We start from the raw sequence: 15,472 nt of genomic DNA, 5'->3' as shown, positions 1-15,472 counted from the left end.
TTATGTTATTTTAACAAATAATTTTTGTTTATCAGAACCCCATATTACTCCACCAATCAATGATCAAACCATTCAAGTAAATAACAAAGAAGAATATCATCAAATACAAGCTATGACATTAAGTTTGTTCAAAACCTTTTTGTCACAGTCAAGAGGGGCAGAACTAACAACTGTGAGCTGCAAAGAACACGTGGGACAGATGTAGCAGATGTTACAAAAACAAATGGCTGCACACAACCTTGCAGAGGCCATACATCCATGGAAGATAGTTTAATTAACTTTAATTAACAGATTGCAGAATGGGTACAGTCAGGGAACAAACTTAACTTTTTGACTTACCAGCCATTTGGCTGGTAGATTTTAAAAAGTACCAGCCATCGAGATGTTTTACCAGCCAAAAATTATAAATAGCTTTTTAGTATATCGCCATGTGTTATTATTACTATATAATACTCTCGTATGCTATTTTCAATTAATATCATAAACAACATAAGGAATATTAGCATAATTTTGAGTGGACTGAAGGAATGAGTCAGCGTTAATAGTTTTAAATGCAAATAATTTATTGCGAATTTATTTACAATATGGAAGCAAAAGAATTAAAGAACATATTAAAACAACTTCAAACAAGATAAACAAATCCATACTTGCCACCTACAAGGCAACAAGGGATGTTAGCGGAGTCTGTAATGCATCCAGCCTTGTATGGAATAATAATATAATAATAGATAATAATAATAATACCGTCCACCCCTAATATAATATAATAATAATCTGGTCAGCAGCCTCCACTGATGTAGCGTGATTCAAACCCCCTCAATGTGCAGTTTCTAGTTAATCAGTTAGTCAGTTACGCAGCCTCCACTGATGTACAGTGACGAGTGAATCTGGTAGTTGGTTTATGACGTTACGAGTTAATCAGTCAGCAGCCTCCACTGATGTTATGACGTTACAAACGCGAAATAACATTATACATTATGCTCCGCGAAATAAAGAGAGCTTATTATTAATCAGTCAGCAGCAGCCTCCACTGATGTTATGACGTTACAAACGCGAAATCACATTATGCTCCGCGAAATAAAGAGAGCTTATTATTAATCAGTCAGCAGCAGCCTCCACTGATGTTATGACGTTACAAACGCGAAATCACATTATGCTCCGCGAAATAAAGAGAGCTTATTATTAATCAGTCAGCAGCAGCCTCCACTGATGTTATGACGTTACAAACGCGAAATCACATTATGCTCCGCGAAATAAAGAGAGCTTATTATTAATCAGTCAGCAGCCTCCACTGATGTTATGACGTTACAAACGCGAAATAACCAGGGTACAAAATATGCCTCCACATATTTGGTCAAATCAAATGCAAAATTAAATATCAGAGCACAATCAAAAACACGATTGCAGGTTTTTTTGTAGGCTAAAGAACGGATGAAGACAGACCTCGTGTGCGTCTCATGTTACAAACTTGATCTCGTGAGCAGAGCGCATCTCATTTACATTTAAAGGTTCATTGTTTGTAAACATTAGAACGGACACGTGAGACGTGACACACACACACACACAGTTTCACTTTCGTTTCAACTCACCACGCCCGCATCCAATAGGGGCCAGCTGCAGCCCCGGAGATTGTTCCAGATTGGGCAACTTTCGCCCGCTCCCACGACATTTCTCCCTCCAGCTGGAGGCTACTCATATCATATTAATGGCGACGCATGCAGTGGATTTTGTTGGCCGCCAGATGGCGCCCAGGCCTTAATTTATGACGGCCAAACATTAAATCTACCAGCCTGTGGCGGTGGGCGTGTGACTATTTTGTACCCTGGGTACAGTACAGTACAGCTCAATACACACAATTGTTAAGGGGATGCAGACCAGAGAAAGACTTTCGACTTGTTTACATCAGGGTCGCCCATTTTCAATTCGTAATGAAGTTGCTATTATGTGTCTGCATGAACACACAACTGTAACTGTACTCAAAAATAACAAAATAAGGGTTGTCTCAGTTCACAACTATATTGGTCAAGTTTTGGGTGGGACTTGTTTGCGTCCCTACAGCTTCTTATTGAATTGAGCGAGATGCTCGGTTATGTCACACAGCCAGTTTGCATCTGACAGTTCAGACAATATTTCTTCAACCCTTTGTTACCTATTCCGCCTGGATCTTTTTTGTATTTTGGGCTGTAAAATTGTCAAAGAATGTCTGAGGAGTAAGTGCTTTTGGCTTTTTTCCTTTGTTACCTCAGATGTTCAACATACATGTATGTGTAAGAATGTGTAATAACTAAGGCTGTCAAAGTTAAAGCTTTATTAACGCATTAACCCACAATTATTTTAACACTGCTATTTTTTAACCCAATATTAATGTAAAAAAAAATAAAAAAAAACGTTTTTTTTTTCTTTTTTTTTTTTAACCTGAGCTCTTGGGGGGCCACATCAAATGACGTGGCGGGCCGGATTTGGCCCGCGGGCCGTGAGTTTGACACCTATGCTCTAGAGTATCCATAATTTATAAATAATTCCCTATAATAGTAATAACACAGTACAGCTCGAGCTATCTCTTAATAATAATAAATAATTTGTATAGATCTTTTCCAATTGCTCAAATCTAGCTATAGCTACTGTAACAACCACTGCCAGTGGTCACATTAAATTGCAACTTATTAGCAACTTATTTTTCGCCGGCGGGACATTTACTGAGGACCAGCACAAAAGGCCTTCGACACTGTCAATCACACCATTCTGATTGACAAGCTAAAAGCAATTGGTTTTGATAGTTTATCAGTGAGCTGGATACAATCCTACCTGGAGGGGAGAGAACAGATGGTGGAGGTAAACGGTACCCTATCCCCCCCCCCCCCTCACAGTGAACTGTGGTGTTCCACAAGGAAGCATACTAGGACCACTACTGTTCCTAATTTATGCAAATGACATGTCGTCAGCTTGTGACTGCAACTTGTTCCTGTTTGCGGACGACTCAGCCCTGCTGGTCTCTGACAAGAACAAGTTACAGGTTGAAAAAACCCTCAGCTCGGAACTAGGCAAAATCTGCATATGGCTCGCCGACAACAAACTATCAAACATGGGCAAAACAGAGTCCATTCTCTTCGGTTCAAATAACAAACTCAGCAAAACCGACGGCTTCTCAGTTACAGTGGGTGACAATATTGTCACAAGGAAAGATGAAATTACCTACCTGGGTTCCATCCTAGAGGCTAATCTTTCCTGTGACAAAATGGCATCCAATGTAATAAAAAAAGTCAATCAACGAACTCGATTCTTGTACCGGATCTCCTCCCTGGTAAACAAGAATACCCTGAAGACTCTGGCAGGAGCACTCATTCAAGGGTACTACGACTATGCTTGCACCTCATGGTACCAAAGCACCTCAAAGGCACTAAAAACCAAATTACAAACATCTCAAAACAAACTAGTCAGACTACTGCTTGACCTGACTCCTAGAACCCACCTCACCCCTGCACACTTTGCCAACCTAGGATGGCTTAGAGTAGACGACAGAGTACAGCAACTTGCAATGGGCCTGGTCTACAAGATACACTACACGACCAAGGTACCCATGTACATGTCAAAATACTTCCCAAAGGTCAGTGAATACCACGATCACAACACCAGAGGGAGCTCCACAAATCATGTAAAACCCAGATTCGGCTCAAACAAGGGACTAAACACGTTTCGCAATTATGCCACAACAATGTGGAACGCCCTACCCAAAGCTGTAAAGGAATGTGAATCACTACCCACCTTCAAAAACACTCTCAAAGAACACCTACGGGAGACTGCAATTCAAAACTGGCCCCTACAAATGTCCTAACCCAGTTGTACAATAAAGACCAAGCATGGCTTTGTCAGTATTCCAATGTACAGCCCCACCCAACCCCACCCCACCTACCCAACCTCCTCCAATGTACAGTTTCTATGTCAAATGTATGTCAGTATTCCAATGTACAGTGTGTGTCCCCCCTACCCACCCCCCCCCCCCCCCCCCCCACCTCCAATGTACAGCCCCACCCCACCTACCCAACCTCCCCCAATGCACAGTTTCTATGTCAAATGTACACTCTTTTTCTGGATTTTTTTAGTATCACAAACAGTACTGTATTTGAAAATCTGGTATGTCAGACTCATAAATGTATAGATGTAGCAGTACTGTCTATCTGTATGTCGTGTGTGTCATATGATGAATTGAAAATGGGGGACCCTGATGGAAACAAGACGAAAGTCTTTCTCAGGTCTGCATCCTCTTAACAATTGTATGTATTGAGCTGTACTGTACTGTACCCATTCTGCAATCTGTTAATAAACTTTTCAATCAATCAATCAATCAATCAATGGTATTGCAATTACTAGAAGAACTAGAGTAACTAAATGTGAATATTACCTAAAGTTGTATTCAATGCATGGTAAGCATATTTAAAATCTGTTTGTTAACCCCAAGCCCTGCTGCTTTACCTCCCTCTCCTTCAACCGGGAGCTGGCCTGAGGGAAGGGGTACTGATCCTGAAGCCGCATCTGTGCATTAGAGCAGATGTGATTATCATGTAACATTATACAGATTAGGTTAGCTAGCCATAGCAAAAGGGCATAGCTGCTGGATACAAATTCACTGGGCTCATCTACACTCATCTAATTTTTGATAGCAACAGGTAGCTAACGTCAGCCACAAAATGTTGGCCAAGGTGTTATGGGCTTCAAAACAAGTTGTGAATAAATACCATTCTTGTGAAAATACTTGGTGACTAGCTGTCGACCTCTGGCTCTTTTATTATTTTCCTTTTGCTGACGTTTTTTCTTTAGTTTCTGAGCTCTTGATTCATGAGCTATAAAGGACATTTTCCTGTCAGTCTGCTCTGTTCAAGCTGCGTGCTGCTGTGTATGGACTGAACCATGCAATGAAAGAAGGGAGGGGTGCTCATTCTGTCAAACAGAGTAACAAGCACCTGGTTGTTTCTTTTGTGACATTTTTTTCTAATACAGGCAATTATACTTTTGAGTCAACTACATTAACTTACTTTAGGATAATAATAAAACCATATTATATCTTGTGCCAAGTACTGTATAACGTCCAGGTCATCATACCATGGGAACTTGTCTCTCGTCCCCCGAACTCCTACTTTTTCGAAGCAAGTCACAGACTTTAAATAGGCTAATTGTTTTTTCAGCCCGTTATTCGTTTTAACTTCTTTAATTCAAATCTCTCTAGTTTGCAACAACACAACTGCAAGCCAATGCTCCGAGACATATTTATATATTTGTAATTGTTAGGCTATTTGAATCCACCATTTAGGGCTAACAGTGTATTCAAATAGCATAACAAATTAAATTTAATATGTCTCGGAACATTGGCTTGCAGCTGCACCATTGCAAACCACAGAAATGTGAACCCAAGAAGCCAAAAAGAAGTTTAGCCTATTCAATAGTTTTAGAAGGCTAGCCAAAGTTGCCTTTTACGCACCACTTAGCCTATATTTTACGCACTGTGTTTAGCCTATAGTCTAATTGTTTTTTCAGCCCGTTATTCGTTTTAACTTTCAGCATGTTAATAAATATGTGTCGTTAATTCAGTATTTAACTTCTTGAATTCATATTTATTTAGGCTATGCTAATTAAAAACACAAATATTATGGACATCCAATTTAATTCTCTGCTTATTTATTAATATATTGCTGACGCAGTTTTTTTATTTTGACGTGGCATTGATCCATTGTTCTATTGAAGCCGATTACCACCATCCTCTCGCTAAAACAACTTGTACACTGCGTTGTTTTTATGGGTGCCCACAAGTAGCTGTTTAATTTGGTCTTCTGCATAATGTCTATCAGGGCTTTCACCTAGTCATTCGCCCACGTCTGTCCACGAGACATGTTTACCGTGTGCTTGTTTTGCAGTGAATGTGGCCGCGGTGTTTGTTTGTTTCCTTCTACCCAAGATGCACAGTCACTTAGGTCACTTCCTATATTTGGTCCGCGTTTGGTCCGATGAAGCGAACCGAGACCTACGTTTTCAGGCGGACCAGAGTTTGCGTGTTTGGTCCGCACCAGAGTTCGACTGAGCATTCACACCACCCCAAAAAAAGCGGACTATCCGAGAAAACAAACTGCCTGACATAATATGCCTCAAAGTTGCCGTCTCTAAACACAGTGGACACGACGGGTCCCATCTACCCACGGTTTTAGGTTCACTTCTGTGGTGATGGTAGCACATCATAAGTACTAAGTACTAAGTAGTGCCTATTAGGAATTGTATATGATTTTCTTCCATACTCCACTGTCCCCGTTTAGCCTGGGCCACAGCCTTTGTACACCTCACTACTTCCTCTTGTTGCCATACCTGCTCCACTACCAGCTTCCTCCTTTCTGTGGGACCTGCTTTTATCCATACTGGTTACCCTGAGATGAGCCCTAGCCATCAACTCCTCATTATACCACATACCCAGAATTTTCACTGGCTTGTCCCTCATACAGTAGATGGAATGTCCTCATCTATGTAAAAGGTTCACTCGACTACCTTCCCTCTGGTCAATGAAATGCTTCTCAACTACTTGGAATTCTCATTCAACTTCTCTAATAACCTTTTTGTACAAGGTCCTGTCCTGGTCACTAATTTCATGTCATCCATGTAAGCCCTAATTGGCGGGAGGCACAGCCCGCCCTGCCATCTCTCCCCACCTACCACACACTTTGAGGCTCTAATAATGACTTCCATCGCCATTGTGAATGCTAGTGGGGAAATAGTACACCCTGCCGTAATTCCTCTATTTAATCTCTAGTCTCTGCCATACTGTTGTATGTAGTGTAGTATAGTAGTACTAAAACACATTCTAATATCTTGGAAGTCTACTTTCATCAAGTTTACAATCACCGCTGGCACTCTAAATAAATCAAATGCACTTCAAATAAGGCTATGTGGTAGGGGTGGACGGTATGGTCTAAAATTTATATCACGGTATAATTTGAAGCATAGACGGTAACGGTATATATCACGGTATCATCGTTTTTGATAAAAAAATTTTTTTTAATTTTATATAATTTTTTTTTTTTTTATATCAAATATATATATTATATAATTAGACTTGTACTTGTATTATCTGCGAGACATCGCCACCACGCAACAAGCTCCACTGTCTGTGTGTACATTAGTAGCCTCCAGCTACGGCCAGTATTCTCCGGAGCTGCAGCTGGACCTATACTCGAGTAGCCTCGAGCTACGGCCAGGATTCACCGGCGCTGCAGCTGGGCCCTAGTATTGGTATAACGTTAAATCACATTCACAAGCCCTCAGCTCGAATACGCATCGAATCAGTGTTATAAGACATTGATATCAGGAGCTATCTGTAGCTACTGCTAGCCGGATATATAACGTTAATACAACGCCTCAGTGAATTATTTAGTTCAATGGGACATTTCGTTTTGAACGGTGAACCAACTTGCGTTAACGTGAGCTAACGGCTAACGGAGCTATCATACACGTCTACTCTCTACTAGACTTGATGGAGCGTTTGTTGATGTCAGGAGCTATCGGTAGCTGGCCGACTAGATACCGTTCGGTTAGACAATGCCTCATCATGTATTAAACTAAAAGTGAATAGTTGACTGGGTCATTTTGTAACGGTAGCTAAGCTAACGTTAGCTCAGGGAGACGTCCCGTCCCACTAGACTACTAGACTAGTAGACCCGTGTTTACATGCGTGCGGGAGGGGCTGGCACGCCCACTGCGCGAAGCCTCCTAAATAACTTTTTCCAGTTCGCACATATCTATTATCTATGACTAATTCTATCTATTTTTAGGGGCAAATGCGAGTGAAATAGTCGCGCTGTGGTTACATGACGTCATTGCTATTTTAGAGCTGCACTACCGGTTACACGGTATAGGCAAAATCCATACCGTAGAGCAAATTCATACCGTTTATACCGTATACCGTTTATACCGTCCACCCCTACTATGTGGTACCGAACCAAACACATTTGCCAAACGCATTTATTTTCTCTATCTTCGCTGAATGAATCTGATGAGATCTGGTGCCATATCATACTAGTGTCTTCTATCTATGCATCCTACAAACCCTGGGATTCCTGCACTGTGGTATCTATTAAATTATACCTTTATAGGTAGGGTTCGGGGACAGCCTTAACGTGAGCTAACGGAGGTATCATACACTACTACTAGACTATTGCTGGAGCATTTGTTGATATCAGGAGCTAACAGTAGCTAGCCAGCTAGATACCGTTAGACAATGCATCATGTATTAAACTAAAAGTGAATAGTTGACTGGGTAATTTTGTAACGGTAGCTCACGGAGGTCCCACTGACTAGACTAGACCCGTGTTTACACGGGTGCGGGAGGGGCTGGAGGAGGAGGAGGAGCAAACGCTGCAGCTCTGTGTGCAGCTCCGTGTGTCTGAGACAGAACTCAGCGAGTGAGATCTCCTCTGAGAATTGGATCATGTTTTTCGATCGGTTTTGACAATCTGCGAAAATAAAGCATTATCACCGATCACCGATCTCATATTTATACTGAATATCGGCCGATAACGATCGGTGGCCGATCGATCGGGGCATCCCTACTTGCTATGAAGCTCTGAGTTGCCCTCAATTTCCTTGGCTGAACATTCCTTTAACATTTTGAATGCCACCCACGAGTTTTCTCGTGTTTTACCCCCCGGGTTGAATGCCCACTCACGAGAATATTCGTTTTATTAGTTTTCTTTTTTTATTAGCGATCTGAAATCATATTGCATCAAGCGAGCCTACCGTTGGAGATCCAGTCACCCCAGGCGCTCAAATGTGAAAAAAGCGCCCCCTATCGTCTCCCAGATGGTAAATCACCCTTTTGGATTGGACTCAATGATGGGAAAAAAACACCCTGCACTCCACATTTTACTTCTCACTCATGTAACCGGGGTCTACCAGAGTTCACTCTGGAGCCTCCGAGCCGCGGGGAATATGTGTTTTACTGTATACACGATGGATCAATCAAATGAGGGATTTTTTCAAATGGCGATCGGGAATTGGAATAAACCATTTGGATACCATCTGATCTCAGGTAAGGAATCTATGTTATCAGTATTAGGATAATGAGACCCGTTTTCACGGATATATAAGCTTTTATGCGATTATGGTGATAGGCTGTTTGACTCTGCTCGCGGTCAGGAAATAGGAGAATCGATTTTCAACTGGCGGCACGAGCGTGCATGTGTACACATACCAGTATACTATCGATCATCTAGCGTTTATTTGAAAACGATTCATAAATAGGCAGAAAAATTACAACGTTCTAGAATATTCCAATAAAAGGCAATTATCATAGAATGTGTTTTTTTTTCTCGCGAAAACGAGTGATTTTCAAAATGCTATCAAACGGAAATTAAGCGATAAAAAAAAATCTGCCATGACAATGTTGACTGGAAAATGAGTCTTTGATAAGCGACGGGCAGATTAGACACATAATTTAAAACATAGATTAGGCGATATTAACGTTAACATTGGAGTGGATGTGGGCATTCAAGGGGGTAAAAAGGAAAACACGGACTGGCTCTCAAAGTGTTAACAAACTTGTATGGATCCCTGCCCTCCTGTGAACTGCAAACCCATGTATTAGCTCTTCCTGATAAAGCATGAATTCCCCCTCTCTCATGCACCTTTCTCCACTGCTCTCTTGGCCTCCTCTCTTTCACTAATGTGTCCAGTCTGCCGTCTGGACTAAACAAGATTGGAGATTGTTTATTTACCATTTAGCTTGTGATGCTGGTATGCAGGAGAGACAAGAGTTCCAGGGAGCGAACATGTCTCCAGTACACAGAAAGAATCCTCTCTCGTCCATCACATGGCTACTTGATGAGTCAGATCATTCAGTAAAATCAATGTAATTCATTAGAAATTATGTATTAAAAGAGTGCAGCTCAGGAAGGACACTGCGCTTAAATTCAAGGAGGCTGGATGAATATAATGAGGCTAATTCGGTAGTTTGTTTAATTTTGAATAAATATATGAATAATATTAATGAAATGCCAATAACAACATTTCTTGTTATTGCCAGCCATTAGCCAAAGTGCAGTTGTTGACAGAACAGACAGCAGGATGTCCTCCATGATAAGGCAGGGCCAGCAGCAGGAAAAAATAGGGACCCAATACCTACAGCAGCAACAACAACAACAACAACAAGGATTGGAAAGAAATTGCTGCATGTATACAAAATTTGCCGAATTTGCTGCCACTGTGCAAGTGAACAATTCCTTAAAGTCTCACTCCAACGACGTGTTCTCAAACATTGGCAGCCCTGGGTGAAGTATTGCATGAACTAGTGTTGCTTTTGGTCTTTGTCACACAACCCAGACTTTTTAGGATTTTCCACAGATTTGGATGGTTGTCCTTATTCTCACTTATTTCTTCAGATATAATTGTTTGGCCTCCTCACTCTACGCTGGGCCTTGTATGTTTTGAACTGTAAGAAGTCAACTAGGTCACCTTTGTTTACACTTAGACAAGGCTTTATCCCCGATAGCACTTGTAGTTTCTAATATATCTAATAACTCAGACTAAAGCAAGCTAACATTACTGAAGTGAAGGTTTATCTGTGCGACGACACCCCATGAAACATGATGAAAGCCCTTCTACTTAAGGGATTTGCTTTAATATAACTGAAAATCAGCAGTCTTACCTCTATCTAAACACACTCTCACACACACACACACACTTCAGAAGTGTGATATTTAGACTAGGAGTCCAATATGAATGGAAGTGAATGAGGAGCCTGACACCTGGGGGGAATGGTGGTGTTGACAGTGGACAACAGGGACAACAGTGAGATGACCTTAGACAGAGGTAAACGCTGAAACGTGTCAAGTTCTATTAAAGTGAAATATCCCTTTAAAACAATAAAAAAAAAACATCATTATTCTCTTCTGAAGATGAGCTTTATGTCTGGCATCAGCCTCATCACAGAGAGAGAAGAGAGAGAACTCACTGGGTTTTGTTGCGGTCCTTCTCCTCACGGAGCTGCAGGAGGTTGATCACAGCTTGTCCCAGCGGTTTATCCGGCCCCACCAGGGCTCGGTGCATGACGTGGACATGCAGCGTGCAGCGGTCCGCGTTCCCGTGGTGGCTTGGCGGCAGGTCGAAGCTGGCCTCTTCCTTCCACATCGGAGCGACGCTCTTCTCCGCCACGGAGGTCGCGTACTTCTCCTTGGCCACTTGCATGACCGCGTACGCGTCGTTTGTGCCATTTTTCCCCTTTACCCTCAGGCCTCTCGCCTGGAGCACCGTTACCTGGACGCTGGTCGGATACCACTGTTGGCTCTGGTCAGCCAAAGACATAATAATAACACACACGCACTGGTCTGCCCCCCGACGCGAGAATAACCGCGGAATTAAACTTGGATCAGCTTTTCAGTAAAAAGCGCACGAGAGAGGAAGAGTTTTACCTGCTATGTAGTTCGCGTGGAACGTGCTGAACTCTTGAGGAAACAGCTGATCGGTGGGTTTACATGGAGTTGAGAGTCTGTTGAGCCAAGACACTCCCCCAGATCAGATTAGAGGTTACATGACTTGCACGGCTCGACCAAGTGGTGAGTAATTCACCTGTGGTGGAACCTAGACAATAATAACAATAACTACTATACTACAATAATAATTTTGTACTAGGCCGATACTAAACTAAATGTACTATGGTATAATAGCCGAGTAGTTAGTAATAGTATAGTAAAGTAGTTTATGAAGTATAACTATAACCTGACCTGAAACTTGACTTTGATAATTTTGTTAGATTTTAAGCATATATCATTAGTAGCTCCCCATCAAAATTAAAATAGGTCAATATACTGATGGATTGATTAATGATGTTGGCATGTTACTGTTCAGTGGTTCGTAGTGAGAATACATATTCACGAGTAATGAGAATACAATACATTGTTTCTGGTTCAGGAGGACATGAAAGCTCTTTGACAGCATCAGTCAGACATCAAAATGCACTGCAAATCTGTTCCTGGTGGGTCGACCCCACATGACAAAATGTATTAATGAGCCTGCCTTCCAGGTTGAGAGACCACAATTATTTGTTAGCCTATTCAGTTTGGGTCTCTAAGTGATGAGAGAGTAAAATATTTTAATGAGTCTGGCTCTCAAGCAGAGAGACATAATTTACTCAATGGGTTGTAATATAATAGTTATCTAATATAACACCGTCCGCACAGGGGCGTAGAGAGAACGTCTGGGCCCTGTGGAATATGTGGCTATGCCCCCTGTAACTGAGGGGTACAATTCCCTGACTGTATTGTTAAGTATGGTATTAAACCACTACCTCTTGTACTTTAACTTCTGGCCATCCAGTACATGATATAAATATGATGAACACTTTCCCACCTGATGAAACGAAGTCCACACAAATGTACAAATCGAATATTTAATATAGCAAAAGGTATATACAACGTTCACTTGTTTACACTTATGATTTGAAATGCACTTGTATGGCAAATGAGTATTCGTAGGTAAATCAACATTGAATGTCCAATCTCTGGTTACGCAGGGAGTAAGTATACAACCCGGTTCTTTAGGAAACTATAGCGATGGTACTTAAATGATTATAGCTGGATACACTAAGGGGGGGGGGGGGTCCCGCTGGTTGTAAGACAGTAGGAGGGGGGGGGTTAGAGAAGCCGCTGGCGGTATCCCATCTGGCCGACGATTTCTTGGGAGAATTCAAAGTCTTGAACACGGTGCCCACAGAACCTCGGTCCGCAGATGAATACAGCTGGACCCTCTGGTGGACGGTAGCTGCCGGTCCACAACGGAGAGACGTGAGGCGACCTCACTGGTGTAGAGCGCCGTCTCACCTGGACTCCTCTCCGGGGGGTAGTTCCAACACTCAGCAGTGTTGGCCGTTATCCATGGAATAATCAAAGCACCCAAAGCATAATCCAAGCCGTGGAAGGCTCGCCGTCGTCCGGGTAAAGTAATCCAATGTACAGGTCTCCTCGTCCTGGCCCGGAGCTCCTCGGATGCAAGCACCACTAGTGGTCTGCCCAGCCTGGTTAAGACTCCAGATAACGTCAGGAACGATGGGGGTGCTGCTCACTTTATAACTCTAACCGACGATGCACCATACATAAATAGACTATTATTAGCTTAATAGAATACGTCCAACTCGACGGTATAGTGCCAAACTATGACAATTCAACTATTAATCCACACGATATCTCAATGCCTATTCTGAGGCCAAGTAGGCCTTACTGCACCACACGTGCGTCGTGGGTGAGGCTTCGCGTCTGTTACTCGGTTGGAGGGTAAAGAACTAATGGACTAAAAGAAAGTTCTACTTTACTTGCGCCATATATATATGCGCTGTGAACAAATAGTACCACTCGTATTTCGCCAGACGTATTCCTACGCGGAACCGGGCTTGCCACGACATGTTGGGCGGCACGATTGAACTTGAACCTAGGGGTATGGCTGCTGGCGCCAGGTTCTCGTCCAATGGTAGAATGAAACTATTATGGGCTGTTTAGTAGACTAAAGGGATATTCAGTACATATTGTACAAGGAATATACAGGGGATATCAAACGATATACAAATACTATTTAAATATATATATATAAATAAATATATATATTCGGTTTAATCTGATCCTTCACAACAGCCGCCCCCTAATTAGTCCCACCTAATTAGCTAAGCAGAGACAGATTAACCGCACTGTCTACCACTCAAGGTCCGCTGTAAGGGTCAGTCAACTCACAAAGTCATGGGGTCATGGTCATCATCGATAGTATCTGGGAGTCGGGGCAGTTCTATTAGCCTCGCCACGGGTCGTGTGTAGGTTCGCCCTTGGGCGAGTACTTCAGCTGCTCGGACCTTGCCATCGGCACCGGTGATCACTTTGCTTACGCGGCCAGCCGGCCACATAGCTCTGGGTAGTGACTGGTCGATAATCATGACGACTGTTCCTTCTGTCAAATTGTCTCTCTCTTTTACCCACTTCTGGCGGGTCTGTAGAGACGGTAGGTAGTGGAGTAGGAAGCTGCTCCAAAACTTGTCAGCTAGTACTTGACTGTACCTCCACATTCTTCGGCCGTTCGCTTCTTCAGGCCTGTACATTGTCTGGGGTAGCGCGGGGTCCAGCCGCCCCATTAAGAGTGTGTTGGGGGTGACTGGGTCGACATCTGCTACATCACTGGAGACGTAACCGAGGGGCTTTGAGTTCAATACTCCCTCGATCTCCGTGAGGACTGTCATTAGGACTTCTTCCGCCACAGTCTGGGCCCCAAGCACGGCGTACAGGGCTGTCTTTATAGAACGTACTTCTCGTTCCCAGGTTCCACCGAAGTGGGGTGCGTTCGGGGGATTAAACTGGAAGTCAATCTGGGATGGAGCGAGGTGGGTCTTAAGTTCTGGGCCCATAGCTTGGAAGCTCTCTCTCAGCTCTCTTTCTCCGCCTTTGAAGTTTGTCCCGTGATCAGACAACAATGTAGACGGTTTTCCTTTCCGTGATGTGAATCTTCGGAAGGCCATAAGGAATGAGTCTGTGCTCATGGTCGGAAGGAGCTCGATATGTATCGCTCTGGTGGTCATGCATTTGAATACAATACCCCACCGCGTCTCGGTTCCTCTTCCTCTCTTTATATACAACGGGCCAAAACAGTCCATGCCTGTGGAGTGGAATGGCTTGTCGCCGAGTCGGAGGCGACATGGGGGTAAGTCAGCCATCCGTGGTATGCTGGGCTGCGCGCGCCACTTTCGGCAGTCTAGACAGGTTCGCTGGAAGCGTCGCACCGCTTCTCTTCCTTGAAGTATCCAATAGCGACGTCTGATCTCCGCGAAGACTCTCTCTGCTCCTGCGTGGTGTACATCCTCGTCGTATTTCTTTATGATCAGCTCTGTGACCTTGTGTCGGCTGTTCAAGACTATCGGGTACTTAATGTCATCCGGTAGATCGGGGGCTCTCCGCAGGCGACCACCCACTCTGATGAGATTATGGGCGTCACTCTCGGGTGCCAGGTGGAGCAGTCTGCTGTCTGATGGGACGGGCTTTCCTCCCTGTAGACAGTCTAGCTCATCGGGGAACGAGTCTCTCTGGGCTCGTTGTAGTAGAAGAAGTTCTGCTTCTTCGTAGTCAGCTGCTGACATGTCGGTGGTGGACTGAATCTCTGGGTGGTGCCACAGGAATGTCTTTTGCTGCGCACTCTCTAGGGTAATGCAGTCATCTATGTTGGGGTCTGTGGAGGCGACTGTGCTCAGTCCACAGAACATAGGTTTCTTGTTCTCAGCCTCCTCGTTACTTGCTTCCCGTGGGGTGGGCGTAGGCCACTCTCCTTCCGGGAGCTTGAGGAATTCTGGTCCGTCACTGTAGATGTTGCGACGGGTGAGGTCATCCAGAGACATTCCCCGGGTGATGACGTCAGCTGGGTTGTGTTTGGTGTCCACATACCGCCAGCTCGCTGCTTCTGTTAACTCTTGAATCTTGGT

General features: G+C 43.4%; 1 protein-coding gene across 2 annotated transcripts in view; it reads right to left on the bottom strand.

Annotated features, from left to right (window-relative positions):
* The window catches only part of LOC311236942 (uncharacterized protein), a 130,573-nt gene extending 119,104 nt beyond the window's left edge, over positions 1 to 11,469 (bottom strand). For both annotated transcript variants that reach the window (XM_084324746.1, XM_084324747.1), the window contains exon 1: positions 10,982 to 11,469. In XM_084324746.1, the coding sequence (XP_084180872.1) occupies positions 10,982 to 11,331 (350 nt within the window). In that variant the 5' untranslated portion in view covers positions 11,332 to 11,469. The remainder of the gene's footprint in view (positions 1 to 10,981) is intronic.
* Positions 11,470 to 15,472: the final 4,003 nt, after the last annotated feature.

Source organism: Notolepis coatsorum (assembly GCF_963971535.1).
Source record: "Notolepis coatsorum genome assembly, chromosome: 11".
Classification (NCBI taxonomy): domain Eukaryota; kingdom Metazoa; phylum Chordata; class Actinopteri; order Aulopiformes; family Paralepididae; genus Notolepis; species Notolepis coatsorum.
The sequence above is the reverse complement of the archived record's forward strand: the minus strand, read 5'-3'. Positions and strand labels throughout refer to the sequence as shown.